Below are 15,451 nucleotides of genomic sequence, written 5' to 3'. Positions count from 1 at the left end.
CTCTTAAAAGGAAATGTGCTTAATTTCACAGTATAACATATTTTTAATTCGAAAAAACAACCCAAAACATAAATATGCTGATTATTGCATACAGTGCTCACTGGACACCAAGCTTTGGTTCAGGCATATATATTCTATTCCTTCGTTTTCCACCGGGACATTACCTAGTAACAGTTATGGAGTAATCTCCCACGCCACAGCGAGAGAGAGAGCACTTCAGCCCGACGACAAGGTGACGTGTGCAAGTGACCTCCCTGCCATCAACCTACAACCTCATATCATTCAGCCTCTATCATACAGCCTCTATCATACAGCCTCTACCATCAGCCTCTATCATACAGCCTCTATCATACAGCCTCTATCATACAGCCTCTACCATCAGTCTCTATCATACAGCCTCTATCATACAGCCTCTATCATACAGCCTCTACCATCAGCCTCTATCATACAGCCTCTACCATCAGCCTCTATCATACAGCCTCTATCATACAGCCTCTAACATACAGCCTCTATCATACAGCCTCTATCATACAGCCTCTACCATCAGCCTCTATCATACAGCCTCTATCATACAGCCTGTACCATCAGCCTCTATCATACAGCCTCTATCATACAGCCTCTATCATACAGCCTCTATCATTCAGCCTCTGTCATTCATTCTCTCTCACACTTCCTCTATCATCAAGCCTCTATAATACATCTTCTGTCATATCATCTCTATCTATTAACCCAACCGGAAATACACCCACCATCACCTCTCTAACACATCCTTAGATACCACTTCTCTTCTCTTTTAAAGTGCATAACCATCTGTCGACAATAAGTGACATTCAAAACTTCAATGCCGTTGGTCTTTGAAAAGTGAATGCGCTACCAAAGCATTTGCGTCACAGCTATTGCAGTCAATACGTTGGAAGACATACCATCGCCAACAGAGTCGCAGTGGGTGAGCTCTGAAGTTGTGGAGCAGAGGCGCACAAAAGTCTGTTTCTCTTTGAACCTCCATTCACACCACATGAGAGGACAGAGGAAGGAAAGCAGGGATTCCTGATCATCCCTAAATAAAACACCGTAGCTCAAAGGTTACACCAAAAAAATAATCATACAAGAGCATTTTTAACAAATAACATACAACATTAGCTGGCTATGAGTCAATACATTATTTCATGAGGGATTCGATTTATATACCTTATTACCATATTCAAAGTAACAATATCCTGTAGAAAAATACCCAGCATTGTCCATTAATTTCCTCTGTCCGACCACTCTGTATAGAAAAAAAGAACAACGTTGCTTTGTAATATAGCTCACATCCCACATACCGCCACGTCCTTAAAAACAAAACTCGAAAAACAGTTGAACAAAACATCTCACCACGACACGGGAGGGTGCGTTTCAACGTCACAAGTTGGAGGGCAGTTTTGAATGTGTGTGTTCTATTTCTATGGTCTCTGAGGGTGACGTGCGTTCGGGCGACCGGTGGACCCCCAGGTACTGGTTGTGTGGCTCGGCCCCTTGCTCCAAGAGAGCTCCACACACGGGGCTCGCCTGACCGCTGAACTGAGCTTTATTGCTGGCTGTTGCTGATGTAGAGAAGGTAATGTACGACGGACCCCCGGAAACGTCGGCAAAAGAGCTCGTTCCGACAGCCCCCTGGTATGAGCCCGAGATGGTCTTTATCTCCTGGCTGTGGAGATCCACCAGAGTGGACTCTGGCCTCTCTCTGGGGCCGCTGGCCACCCAGGGGGGGGATAAGGTCTGAGGAGTCAACAGGGGGCCGTAGGAGCTGGCGGGGCTGGAGGGGGAGTCCGCCGGGGGCCCGTTCCTCGCCCTCACGGGGCTCTGGATGCTGGGACTGGGGACCGGTGGCGTGCAGCAGGGGGATCCCTCCTTAGAGCCGTACTGGGCCAGCGAGGCGAGGGCCGAGTGCTCCGGGAGAACCTGGGGCAGGAAGGCCGACTGGAGGCCCGTCAGACCCTGGTGCGTCAGCAAAGCAGAGGCCCCGTACACATTCCCAGATCCGGCCAACGGTGGCTCTGCCGCCACCCAGTGTCCACCTGCGGCGTGCTGCACGTTGGTGACGATGGGGAAGGGAGAGACGCTCAGACCACTGGACGTGCTGCTGGCCGCCCTCTCGTGACAGGCGGCCGTCTGGGGAGTGCTGGCGTGGTAGCTCTGCTGGTGGCGAGAGCTGTGCTGCATCTGGCCCAGGACGGGGCTGACAGGGCCGGAGATCAGCGGGGTCACGATGGAGGTCGAGGGGGCGGGGAATCTCCCCGGCAGCCTCCCTGGTGGGCCGTGCAGGTGGAAGGAATCCGAGGGCCGGGGATGGGGGTGAAGCTGAGCGGTGCAGGAGATGGACGTCAGGGACGCCTGGCTGATGGGGAAGGCTGAGGGCATGCTGCACTGAGGGGCAGGAGGGTGGTGGGGATAGGTCTGGTGGATGGACTGAGGTAGAGGTGACGATAGAGGGGTAAAGGCCTGAGATCCGGACGTGTAAGCGGGCCGAGAGGGGAGTGTGGGCGACGTGGGGGCCACCGCGGAGAGATTCTGCACCCCGAGGGAGGCCAGGACCGAGGCACTCACCCTGGTGGGTGACCCAGAGACCACAGCGGCACCGGCCACATTGGCGCCGGTGAGGTACCTCCTGGGAGGTCCCGAGGGGTCCCCGAAGGAGCCGCAGCCCTGCAGAACGGGGTGGTGGAACACGATGGGGGGCAGCTGGGGATGGTGGGCCAACGCCAGTGCCAGGGGGGTAGTGGCCGCTGCAGCCTGCAGGGGGGCTTGGAGCAGCGGGGCCCAGATCACGGAGGTGGGGGAGGGGGAGGCCGGGAGGGTGCTGAGGCTCTGGGCAGCGGCGGCTGCCTTCTGGATGAGCTGGGTGCACTGGGCCATGTCTCGGTCGTGCTGGACGATCCTCTGGATGATCTCGTTCTCCTGCAGGTTGAGGGTGCCTGCGCTCTGGTGGTGCAGGACTTTGGATTGAAGCACAGAGTTTCTCTTACCTGTGGAAAGAGAAAATAATGACACGTTTTTTAAACTGGGCTTTATTTTAAATACCATGAGGTATTACTAGCTTGGTTGCATTCAGGCCTGTTGGGAGGCATTATCGCCACAAAGGATCAGCAGTGTCAGCTGCTAAGCTTTGTGATGTTATCGCTGAGATCTTACCGATGCGGTCTAGGCGGTCGAGAGCCACGGTTTCAAAGGCCCTCCTCATCATGGGGTACTCCTCCAGGACCTCGTTGAAGTTGTCCACGGACAGGGAGTACAGGCGGCAGTAGTTATCGGCTCGCACGCTGGCTGTTCTTCTGCCTCGAGTCAGCAGGCAGATCTCTGCATTGAGGAAGGGTTATCTTTAATGGTAAAATAGTGAATGAGATGACATTCTCCATACTGAATGTTCTCTCTCGATATTTTGTCGGTATGCCTTATCACCTATTCATACTTCGGAAGCGGTGAATGCGAGGCAAAGCGTGTTAGATTGTCGTCAGTGCTTTTCACAAAAAAAACTTTTTGGTGTTAACTTTTCATCGTCGTTTGCCATTGCTCCTGAACTTCGCAGATGGAGCACTTAATACAATTTTAACAGCTTACAGTTTGTCCTGACCTCATCTGTCCAGCCAGCTCAGAAAATAAATAAATAACTAATGGAAGACTGCTCCATTTTGAAACGCGGACACATTTCCAAGGACAGATGTATTAAAGAGTAAGGATAAAGCCAAAATTAGCTTTCTCTTTTTCCATTTACGTTCACCAATGCTGTACATTTAAACTGTATGTTTTTTTTGTTCAATACTGTGTGACAACTTGCCTGTGAAGAATAGCTTAAATGCACAGTGTTAACATTCTGAACCCAAATGGAGGAGAGAGACTTCACAAAGCTTCACTCTGCACTAAATCCCGCTTTTAAGGAGATGATGGCCGCTGTTTTCCCACAGTCCGACAGAAGTTAATCTGCCGAATCAATGGCTTATGTTATGGGAGGAAAGTCCCCTTGCAAGCTTTGGGAATCCTATCCCCTGTTCGCAGGCCATGCAAGACCCCATGGATCAAATCCCTAGCTCAAAGATAACCGGGATTGCAACTCTTGCAGAGTCAGGCCAGACAAAGACAAGTCAAATACCTCCGAAGTAGGAGCCATCGGACAGCTTGGTGTCCTTGCTGTTCTTGGTGAGGACGCTGACCACCCCGTGCTGGATGAAGTACATCTTCTGGCCAATGGTGCCCTCCCTGATGATGTAGTCGGCGGGCTGGAACACCTCAAAGCGGAGCTTGGTCAGCATCGACGTCACAAAGTTGGGGTCAGCGTTGGCGAAGAGAGGCATGGACGCCACCAGCTTCCGGCAATTGAAGTTAATGATCTCCTGCAGAGACAGACCCGGTTAATGTGGGGACAGACTAGTTAAGTCGAATGTTAACATAAGATCAGGTTATTCCTATCCAAGAGTGTTGCGACACCTAGCGAGCTCGCCTCCTTGCCCAATACACACTGGGGTTGATCACAAATCTCTGCAGCCTACCTGTTGGCCTTCTTGATCAAAGATGGCCTACCTGCTCCTTAATGTCATGGGTCTGAATTGACTGTCAGTCTCCTAGGATACAATTGTCCAAACAACTCGATGATGTGATGATGAAGAAGATGAGGATGTGGATGGATGGATGACATCGGACCTCTCGCAGTGGCTCGTTCAGCTCCTCCAGGATGCTCTCCTCGTCGAACATCTTGCCCTGGTAGCGGTGTTCGTAGTAGTCGTGGATCCTCTGTCGCATGCCGGCGGGAAGCTTGTGGAAGGACATGTACTGCTCCACCTGTTTGTACTGAAGCACAACAACACGTGGTTTGAAATGATTTTTGTTGATGGTTATTTTACCAACAGCAAAAACATACATAAATATATACATAAATAATAATATAAATTGACAATGAATGAATTCATTGATAATAATGAATATTTGTATTCATATTTGTTTAAAAAATATTTTTGATATAATTATATATCTTATATATCTTTATAAATAATGTTTGAATTAATATTGAGGAATAAATGCTAATTGAGAATCTGAAAAAAGAAGAAAAGAAGATTAAAGGAAACAAAGAATGAGAGAAAGGAAGAGATCTGTTATATTAGTGAAATCCACCTGATTTCTGTATGAGTGAAAGTCTATTTGATTTCTGAATTAGTATAAACTGCTTGATTTCTGTGTTAGTGAAAGTCTACTTGATATCTTTATAAGTGAAAGACTTTCACTGAAAGTCTACTTGATTTCTGTGTTAGTGAAAGTATACCCAACTGCAAACATCTTGAATCCCAGCCCAGTTTAGGTGTGTGCTCCGGTGACATTTGAACACAGTATGTAGGCCTGGTAGTGGCTGGCAGACGGCTTTAACCACCGCGTTCATCAGCCTCACATCGGGTCAGTAAAGACCTAACAGCTGTGGTTCCCTCACTGTCACCTTTTTTGGCCTGTGACCCAATTCGATTTTTGCTGGATCAACACATGACGTTAATATTAATGTTCTGGCGAAACCAAAAAAAATGGTTTGCTAAAATGGAGATTCAAAATCTAGTTCATGTGAGTAAACTTATGCAACCCCATAAGAATATAAGGGGACCCCAAATGGGCCCTGTCCCCAAGGTTGGGTACCATTGTCTTAGTATTCCTCTTGCTCTACCTTCCTTCCTTACTAAGACTCTTTACATCTCTGTCCTTGTTTACAGGCATCCCACAGCCTGCCTCATTTAAATTCATGTCTCATTTACCCAAATTGGACCTATTTCATATTGGTGTAACGGAAGGTGCGCACAGATTCATGCACATTAATAGACCCATAATTAATGGCATGAGTGACAGCCAAAGGAACACCTGTGTATATCGCTATGGAAATCCAGTCGAAGTTTGGATTGCATTTGGATATTGGCTGAATGTTTATCGTTCCTATTTGGCAGAAATAAAGTTGATTTATTTCCCAGAAAACCTCCATAAAAAGTGGCTTATCTCCAGACAACTGTTGGACACATCTGAATAACTAGATAATTAAAAAATAATAAATGGCTAATCATTGTGTTTGAGGTCCTAACAGAGGTCTCAACAAACATACTCATTTGTTGAGTCACTGTCTTTTATTTATTGAACTATGAAACAAGTATCAACTTATATATAATGTGAGTGAGGGATATAACACGGTCGAGACATTTTAATAATAAAGTCTTCCTGGTGACTTGAAAGAATCTCACTGTGACATCCAACAAGGATTAGATGTCGGATATTGATTGGCCATGTTTTCCACACGGCATAACCCAGAGGCTTACCTTCTCCTGGTACTGACGCCGCGATGAGTCCAGGGACTGAATTAGCGCGGTGGCGTGCCCCACGAACATGGCGAAGCAGGTGGCGCCCACGATCATGCTGAGGATGGTGAGCCACACGTCGGCCATGCCTATGGGGGGGTAGAGACCGTAGCCGATGCACAGCATGTGGCTCATGGCCTTGAACAAGGCGTACGAGTACTGCTGCCCCCACGTATCGTTCTGCGGACAGAGGGGGCGGGGTGGGGCGGGGAGAGGGTACGGACAGGAGGAGAGTAAGGCTCTGGTCGTCTTTGCGCTAATGCTACTTTTCCAACAGGACAAAAGTGACTGAATGTGAATGTTTGTTCTCTTAACGCCACTAAGCTGAAAAGCACTGCTTTAAAGCACTGCTTGTATTGTATTACAACCAAAGCTTGAGATTAACATTTGGATGCTTTCAAATTGTGCTCCGAAAATTGGTCACTTTAGTTGAGCTCGTCGGTTGTGGTAACCCCACTTTAATTGCAATTGCCTGATATTGTATGATATATGGGCAAATTAATTGTTTCATTGGTTTCCTTGGTGATCCTGATTGTTTCTGAAACACTCCTGCAACCCTGTTAGTTTACACAAGAGGCTTATAGCAAAGAACTGCATCGCCAGTGTCGTAGTGCGTCATAAGAAGAGGGCTGTTGCTGTAACCACTACATGTTCAGGAGTCGGCCATCTCGTGACCATCCACACTGACCACCATCTTGTTTCTGGTGACCCAGCAGTCGGCGGGGAAGTCCTGCAGCATGGGCACCAGGAACTGGAGGCAGCCGTCCCAGTGGCACAGCAGCAGCATCATCCCGATCAGGTTCATGATGCGCACCATGGCGCTGGCTAGGTCGTAGGTCATGTGAAACACCTGGGACACAGTCACAGACCATACGGATGAATGCAAGATTAATACCAACCGTACGACAAATCAGAGCAGCATGTAGCGACGCAAGATTAAACAAATCGTGTTCATCTTCTGTGCTATGTCGCAGATGTTATATAATCATCTGCAATCATCACTAATGGCCGCCCTGCTTGCATTTGATTAGAGAGACCCTATAGAAAGACCATAAAGGGAGGGAGGCGGGGTTGGGGGGGGGGGGGGGAGCTGGAGAGAGATATGAGACAGACAGTACAATATAATAGAACTGTCATGTGACTAGTTCCATTGAATGGGGAATCCTTACTCCCACCTTTACTCTCAGTGGTGCATTTCTCTCTTTCCTGAACTTGCATAGCAATAGTCGTATAAAAGGGATAGGGCGAATGGGATAGCAAAGATTATAGCTATAGCTTACCTCTACAGGTCCTCCTTGTGCCTATACTTTAAGCCTGCTCTGCCCCTTCATTGACATGTATCTGAATGAACTGTAAGGCGCCTCAGATAAAAGCGTCCGCTTCCCTGTAACAGTACACAGCGGCATAATACTCTCATACAGGATTCAGTGTTCCCTGTTAAAAGGCACGGTTGTTGAGCTATTCATCTTGGGGCGAGACAACGAGAGCTGTCACTGTTTAACAGAACCCCAAGGGCCGACTAAACGGCGAGCTACCCCGTGACGCCCAGGCCCAGGCACCCCTCACCTCCTCCCACTGGTGGATGTAGCGGATGAGCCTGGAGAGGCGCAGCAGCCGCAGCAGGCTAAGGATCTTGGTGAAGCGGACGATCCGCAGCGCCCGGGCCGTCTTGTAGAAGTCCGAGTCGATGCGCGTCTCCACGATGAGGAAGATGTAGTCGACGGGGATGGAGGAGACGAAGTCCACCACGAACCAGCTCTTCAGGTACTTGATCTTGATCTTCTGCGGGTCCAGGATGATCTCCGTGTTGTCCTCCTTCACGATGCCCGTGCGGAAGTTGAGCACCAGGTCCAGGAGGAAGAAGGTGTCCGACACCACGTTGAAGACGATCCAGGGGGGCGTGTGCTCGTCCTTGAAGAAGGTGATGCCCACGGGGATGATGATCAGGTTGCCCACCATCAGCAGCAGCATGATCAGGTCCCAGTAGAACCTGCAACACAGAGGGACACGCACTCTGAACACGATGCGGCATGGTTTCCCTCTTTCTCTATCTTACACATTTTTGTACTTGCTGTAAAAGCAGTACTTGCTGTACTTTGCTGTAAAATATTCGGCGTGATAAGTGATCTTAAGTGATCGGCTTGATACCATCCGAATCATCCGTAGACACAGAGTTAAAATGAAGAAGAAGAGGCGTTATTAATCGAAGTATTGTTGGCATGTTTGGTAGTCAGTCGCGTGGTGCACACAAATAAACACAATGTGATAAAACACAAAACTTCACGCCTTGAGACGACTCAACAGTATTTGGTGACCAGATGTCGTCTATTCCCGTCGCAAACATTGAGAGCCTTTGTTTATTAGCATTGGCCTTATTAATAATCGCTGAGATAGAAGGCATGAAGATTAACCAAAAGGGGTACAATCATTCATATACTCTGTAGCCAACAGGTTCATTATCATGCTGAACTTGTCTCATGGAGAGCTGTTGTTTTCATATTCTGTAACAGATATGGAAGAGCTTGACTGCAAAATGTGTGCCTTCATAAAAGCATGCATTTCACTACAGCCGTGCAATCATGATCCGAACCGTTCATCACTTAAGGTGTTGAATGGCATTGATCCTGCACGCCAACAATATATGAATCAATGCATTCATCAGAAGGCATCTAAAATGTAATTTGACAGCCCCAGTGAAAGCTAATTCGATTGAGTGCATGCCTTTGCGTTCGGCCGTGAGCTGTTATTAGTTCTATTATTTAACCAGAGCCACAGTGATAGCGGTAAACAGACAAGATACTGACCTATCAGAGGGTTTCACTGAATCTGGTTCACTGTAATTCGATAGCAACCGTGTCGACACACACACCTTAACCACATTTGTGCTGACAATGTACTAGTGTACTATAACGCAGAGTGATTCAAATTTTATTGGACTTTATTCCCTGCGCTGAGACATAAAACAACCGAGAGTTAAGAATTAAAAGCGTCAAGCACTCATTTAGAATGCGGACCTCGATGTTCAAACCACCACATTAAAACTTCATTTAATGTGGATTGCCCCCCCCCCCCCCCCCCCCCCCCCCCCCCCCCCCCCCCCCTCCCATCAGTGGAGGCCTCCATTAGCGCTAATCAGCTTTCTGTTGTCCACTGCCAAACAAAGCATTTGGAGTCCTGCCTCTCGTTCATCCGACCCGTTGTCTCTGTGGTGACACACTGGTCCTAATTGCACATCCCTTCTTTGGCTAAATCTACTGTTATCTCCCTCGGGAACCCGTGTTATCTCCAAGAGTCAGCCCGGCATCGGCCAGATGTTGGGTAGTTAGCGGCATTACCCCCGCCCCGCCCACGTCACCGTGCCCAACGGCACACACGGGAACAGCTGGAGCTCCGCGAGGGGCCAGAGGGTGCATTATACTGATGTCCCAGGCAGTCTGCCCTGCATGCGGGGACACCCGCTGACAGCACGCATTGTCCTGCTCTTTTGTAGCAGCCACTCATCACTGTGCGGACTAAGGCCGGATCAAGCTCAGCAGCATCAGTGGGACCTGCCGCTGTTGCCGTACGCAGGAGCACTGGTTGCACTGAGCAAGACATCCAGACGTAGGTGTCTGTAGATGGACCAGTCGCTGCAGAACCACCGATTGTTATGTGCTACTGAAGAACAGAGTGCGTTTCAATGTTCCAAGTGTACGGGCGCGCAGCCAGAGAAGGCCGTTTAAAACAAGTGAAGTGAAAACAAAAAGGCTTAAAACTGGGGAAAAGGAGCTTAGATCAATCAGGACAGCTGAAAAAGGGATCACATTTGTACAAGAGATACTTAACTGGGGCTGCCAGAGAGCAGTCAGAGCACGACAGCCTGCAGTCGGCTCAGTGGCTTACCACACACCTGGACAGGCCCAGCTGACCAGCAATCACATTAACAATGTTTGCATTAGTGTGCCAGCGGAGCGCTGCGACTGGTGCTGGCTGCAGGCAAGGGACCACTTAACAATGGACAGTGGTTGCCCACAAATGAATGAATGCTGTTACATTACAATGCTCTCCTCATATATCATACATATTAAGGTGTATTAAAAAATATACATGCATGCATGTGAAATAAAACAAATTCATAATGTTGATAAGCCAGCACTTAACAAACCCCCGGGATAAAGACATTTGGGGTCTCAGCTGTGAAGCCTGACCTGAAACTAGGTAAAGTAATGACACCACACACTCACACATGCGGGCGCGCACACGCACACACTCAACATCTGGTCAGCTGGACGTCCTGATTTCTCGTTTTCATTTCAATCCCTCACTTTCTCTCTCGCCTTTCTCTCTCTCTCTCTCTCTCTCTCTCTCTCTCTCTTTCTTTCTCTATCCCTCTCTCTCCCTCTTCTGTGTGTGTGTGTGTGTGTGTGCGTGTGTGTCTGTGTGTTTTCTGCATTCCCCCCACCCCCACCCCACACCATCTCTGCTCCATTAGACTAATTGCGGCCTAATAATCTGCAATGATGTTGGGCTCTAATATCTCCGATGTTCATGCTACCCTCTTTTGATTACCCCCCCCCCCCCCCTCTGGTCTCCCACTGTAATCCTGGGCAGTCGCACAATGATCAAAAGTCTCATTCAGATGAGTGCACTGACAACTGTGCAGGTGGTGACACACATCTGCATGTACGACTGGCCAGCGGTACATGATGACGGTGATCATGCTGCTGATGATGATGAAGCTGCTGATGATGATGATGATGCTGAAGATGGTGATGAATAAGATGATGATGATGATGCTGCTGCTGATGATGATGATGATGAAGACGCTGATGAGGAGGATGATGATGAGGATGGCCTCAAGGTTAAATGTTATGAAAAATCCCTTCATGGCACTCATGAAAAATGAAACGAAAAAAAACATGCAATGGGATTCTGTGCAGCATGCGACGAAATGCAGATCATGGGAGATTGTAGAGCAATGCATATGCACGCATAGTGACGGGCACAGCACAGCAGAGACGCACACACACACAAACACACACACACACACACACACAATCATGGACACATGTCTACACATACAGAGCCACACACAGGCAGATATCACACTCACTCTCAATATCACTATGAATTATGCTCAATACCACAATGGACACACATGCAATTTAAAACACACATATATACACACACACGCACACACACACACACACACACACAAATGGAAACAGTCATAGACATACAGACCCACACACACAGGCGGATATCACACTCATTCAATATCACAATGAATCATGCTCAATTACACAATGGAAACACATGCACACTAAAATACACAAATGTACACACACACACACACACACAAACACACACACACACACAGACAGACACACACACACAAACACAGACACACACAAACAAACAAAACTCGTCATGGAAAGGAAATGCTATAGCTTGGCTCTAAATGTGACTAAGAGCAGGGCAGATTCTTTACCATGGTCAAATTAAAGAAGTCACACTGAATATTTTTTAAGGCAATAAAACCAATTGGCAATAATTCTGCATCCCTGACACCTGTTAACAGATTTGATGTCAGCGAATGTACTGCACTATATTTGCATATGATTCTTTACCAATTACCTAAAATCACTGTAGGGGTGGATTATCCAGAACCCAGCAGACTTTACGCGTTCTCTCTCGTGCTCCACGGCCCGCTCGCTCCCCAACATGCGCAGGGAGAACTTGTTGACTCCCGGTTGGAGCATCGCTCCGAACTGCCGGTGCATGAAGCCGGCTTGGTACAACCTTTCGTCCTCGGCGGCGATGTTTTGCTCGGACCCCTCCAACTTGATGAAACACGTCTGGTCAAATACAGACGACGAACCCGGCGTTGCAACCGGGTCCCCCAATGCCTCTTGCCCATGGGTCCAGGGGCCGTGCTCCCCCGGTAAGCCCTCGGTGATGCTGGCGTCTGCTTCTGGGATGAGGCGCCGGTGCTCCGCCGGATCGGGTCCGAGGGGGTGTCGTCCAGAGATTGAAGAGATGCTCGCTCTGAAAAAGCGACAGTCTCCATTCAGGTTGGCCCTCACACTGACGTCTGTCTCCATGTCTACACTTGTGGTCTCTTGGTTGCTTTTGCAACTGCTTGCGGGAGACCGAGAGGGCATGTGTCTCAGACCAATACTTTTCCTCTTCATGTCCTTGTCGCCGTTGTCTCCTTCGTACACCACGCAGGGCTTTTGCCCAATATTTTGCGGCAAGCTATAAAGCCGTTTGCGCATGGAATTCTGAAATTTCTCCATCTCTGCCACCACGGACACGAGCGACCCTAAGGAGAACCTGTGAAGACACAGTGATCGATCATGAATTGAGTCTGGGAGCACTGAGGCACCAAACAGTGACGGCGCATCCGCAGGACAGGTCGAATATTCCTGGACACTTCCACCCCTCTGTCTATCCTAAAAATAGTTCAGACGTGCAGATGTGTCCTCCAGTGCACGCTGGGCTGCTTGAATCTTGAACGGTGGTCATGTAGTGCTGGACACGGCGGCAGTGGGAACGCATGTTAATCCAGCAGCAGGTGTATAGTCCGAACCGCGTGCGAGCGCATCGGGATGCAGCATGCTGAGCATCGGACGTGCTGAAGTGGGACTTCAATGACAAAGCATGATCCCCCCCGCCCCCCCTTCCCACCCCTCTCCTAACCCGCACAAATACCAGAGCTGAGAGCTGTCATCAGCACTGTCACTCACACACAATCACGCACGTACACAATCACGCACGTACAAAATCACACACAGAGACACACACACACACACACACACACACACACACACACACACACACACACACACACACACACACACACACACACACACACAAAGACACACGCTGGTATCGGCATTCAAACAACGCTGCTTTCATCACCGTGGTTGCTCCTCCAGAGAATAACTTGAATATCAGCAGCTCTCGTCCATCGGGTTGCCATAGGAGACGTCCGCGCACATCACCTGGCTGTCTGAGAGGATGCTTCAAGGATGAGGTCTAGATCTTTAGAAACTATGCTTTAATTGTTGTCCGACATCAGCTGTCACATAACAGCTCATGCAGGCATACTGGTGTGTCCGATGATCTGGCTAGTCAATGTAGTCAGGGTAGTTTATCAGAGACGTTTGGAAATCATTTGGATTAGACCAAGAAAGCCCACACATGCCTAAGTGAAGTGTTCAGGTACAAATAAACAGTATGCTAAGACACAGGTTTATCAAGTAGGCCTATAGGCTGCTTGCCCACATTTCAAACGATTATTTTATCACTCATGCATATCATTGTCATAACAAGGTGCATGACAATGATATGCATGTTCTAATGGCCAATAATGATTGAACAATTATAGCCTATAAAACAATACTTTCATCCATGGTAATCAGCCATAAAAATACCTTTCGTTCTGTATAGACCTAAATGGTGTCTGATATATGGATATATAGCAATCCATATGTTTTATGGATATCTGTAGGCTTAGATCTATGTTATACGGATATTTTCTAGATGTCACGTGGGTATTAGTAGATCTGAATGATACATGGATATTTATTTAGAAATATATTTCCAAATTAATCATGCCTTAACTTCCTTTATTTATACACACATACACACACGTTTATCTATATATATATAATCATACATATATATAAACATACATGCATACATATACAGCATATATGTTTTATTTTGCATAATTGAATCACCAAATGTTGGCCTAAGCCTACACTAAAACCGATTATAAGAAGACAAGTCAGGTTTGCATGCTATGCATAATGCAATTCACTGTTTCAATTCTTTGTTTACACTTCATCCTGGCCTATCGGTTACTTACCATGCATCACATCCAAATGTATAACCTACATCGCCTCTTTGAGACACTTTACAGAAAAAGAACATGTCTAAGCGAGGCCTAAATAGTGACCTCTAGTGGTAAATAACAGCAAATGATTGCGTTAGCGTAAAGGTCTACCACCTGCAGCATATAATGCTGATGGTCTACTGATTTGGTGTTAGTACTTATGTTCCTAATATGCCAACCAATGCGTTATTGAGGAGATTTAAACCAAAAAAATGCAAAAATAACATTTTAATTTGTTATAATTGTATAATATATATGGTATAATAGTTGAATAATTGAAAAGGCCTGGAATATCTTTGTCTCTGATTGTTTAAATTTGTCTGCTGAGTCTTTTGAGAATTGTTGTGTAAACTTTTGTTTTGCTTCATATTAACATCTAATGCCCTCACTTAATCGTAAGTATACACTGTTTAGGTTTGCTAATTGATAAATTGATAAATGCAGAGTATAATATGACTATTCTCTTCACCCGAGTACCATAACAATAATAATTTTAGTTCTTTTACATCAAATGTTCAACAATTTTAAATTGGCTTATCTGCAATTTAGAAAAGCAATTACACTAGAGAAGCCTAATTGCGAGATACTTTCACCACAATCACAATTAATATGAACAAGATGTATGATCAATGTTTGTTCTATAGCTGACTAGCTATTAGATAATATTATTGCTCAGAGACTCGATTTCACTTTCTCTATTTCCCTAGAAATTTGGATATCGATAAACAAAATGGTTTCCCCTTTGCTTAGCAAAATATGCATGTTCAATTATACATGTTTGGCCTAGGGGGCGCCGTTTCCACATATAACAAACTAAAGGTTAGTACTCAATACTACTTTAATGGGGAACAGACAGCTCTTGTTTTCGTTTCCCAGTGTGCAGAGTGTAGTAAATGTTCATATCAACGTTCAAAACAACATCACCCATATATACACACACATTGAGAATGCATGACACAATATATTTTTTCATGTTTTATTTTTAAAAATGAGATCTCGGGAATGATTTACATTTGCCAGCCCTGACACGGGTCCTCTTAAAACTCTTTCCTTATAGCTAAAGAGAAGTCATGCAGCCGTGAAGTATGTCGGCGACGCTCTATCTAACTAGTTTAAAGCTTTATCACGGATAATTAAAAGCTGCAATGTCATTTATAATATATATTGATATGAGCCCTAATTGCATAGGATAATCGCCATGCTATACAATACACAT

The 15,451-nt window shown here is 46.7% G+C and overlaps 1 protein-coding gene across 1 annotated transcript; it reads right to left on the bottom strand.

The window, feature by feature from the left end:
- Nucleotides 1–1,401: 1,401 nt before the first annotated feature.
- On the bottom strand, nucleotides 1,402–12,631 carry LOC307080160 (potassium/sodium hyperpolarization-activated cyclic nucleotide-gated channel 3-like; the record flags this gene model as incomplete). Its single annotated transcript, XM_079742792.1, has 8 exons — nucleotides 1,402–3,005; nucleotides 3,172–3,336; nucleotides 4,127–4,367; nucleotides 4,675–4,821; nucleotides 6,315–6,533; nucleotides 7,042–7,203; nucleotides 7,920–8,343; nucleotides 11,970–12,631. 8 exons carry the CDS (start codon nucleotides 12,629–12,631, stop codon nucleotides 1,402–1,404), a joined length of 3,624 nt encoding a protein of 1,207 aa, XP_079598918.1.
- Nucleotides 12,632–15,451: the final 2,820 nt, after the last annotated feature.

The sequence above is a fragment of the Pollachius pollachius genome (genome assembly GCF_949987615.1).
Source record: "Pollachius pollachius genome assembly, chromosome: 9".
Lineage (NCBI taxonomy): Eukaryota > Metazoa > Chordata > Actinopteri > Gadiformes > Gadidae > Pollachius > Pollachius pollachius.
The sequence above is the reverse complement of the archived record's forward strand: the minus strand, read 5'-3'. Positions and strand labels throughout refer to the sequence as shown.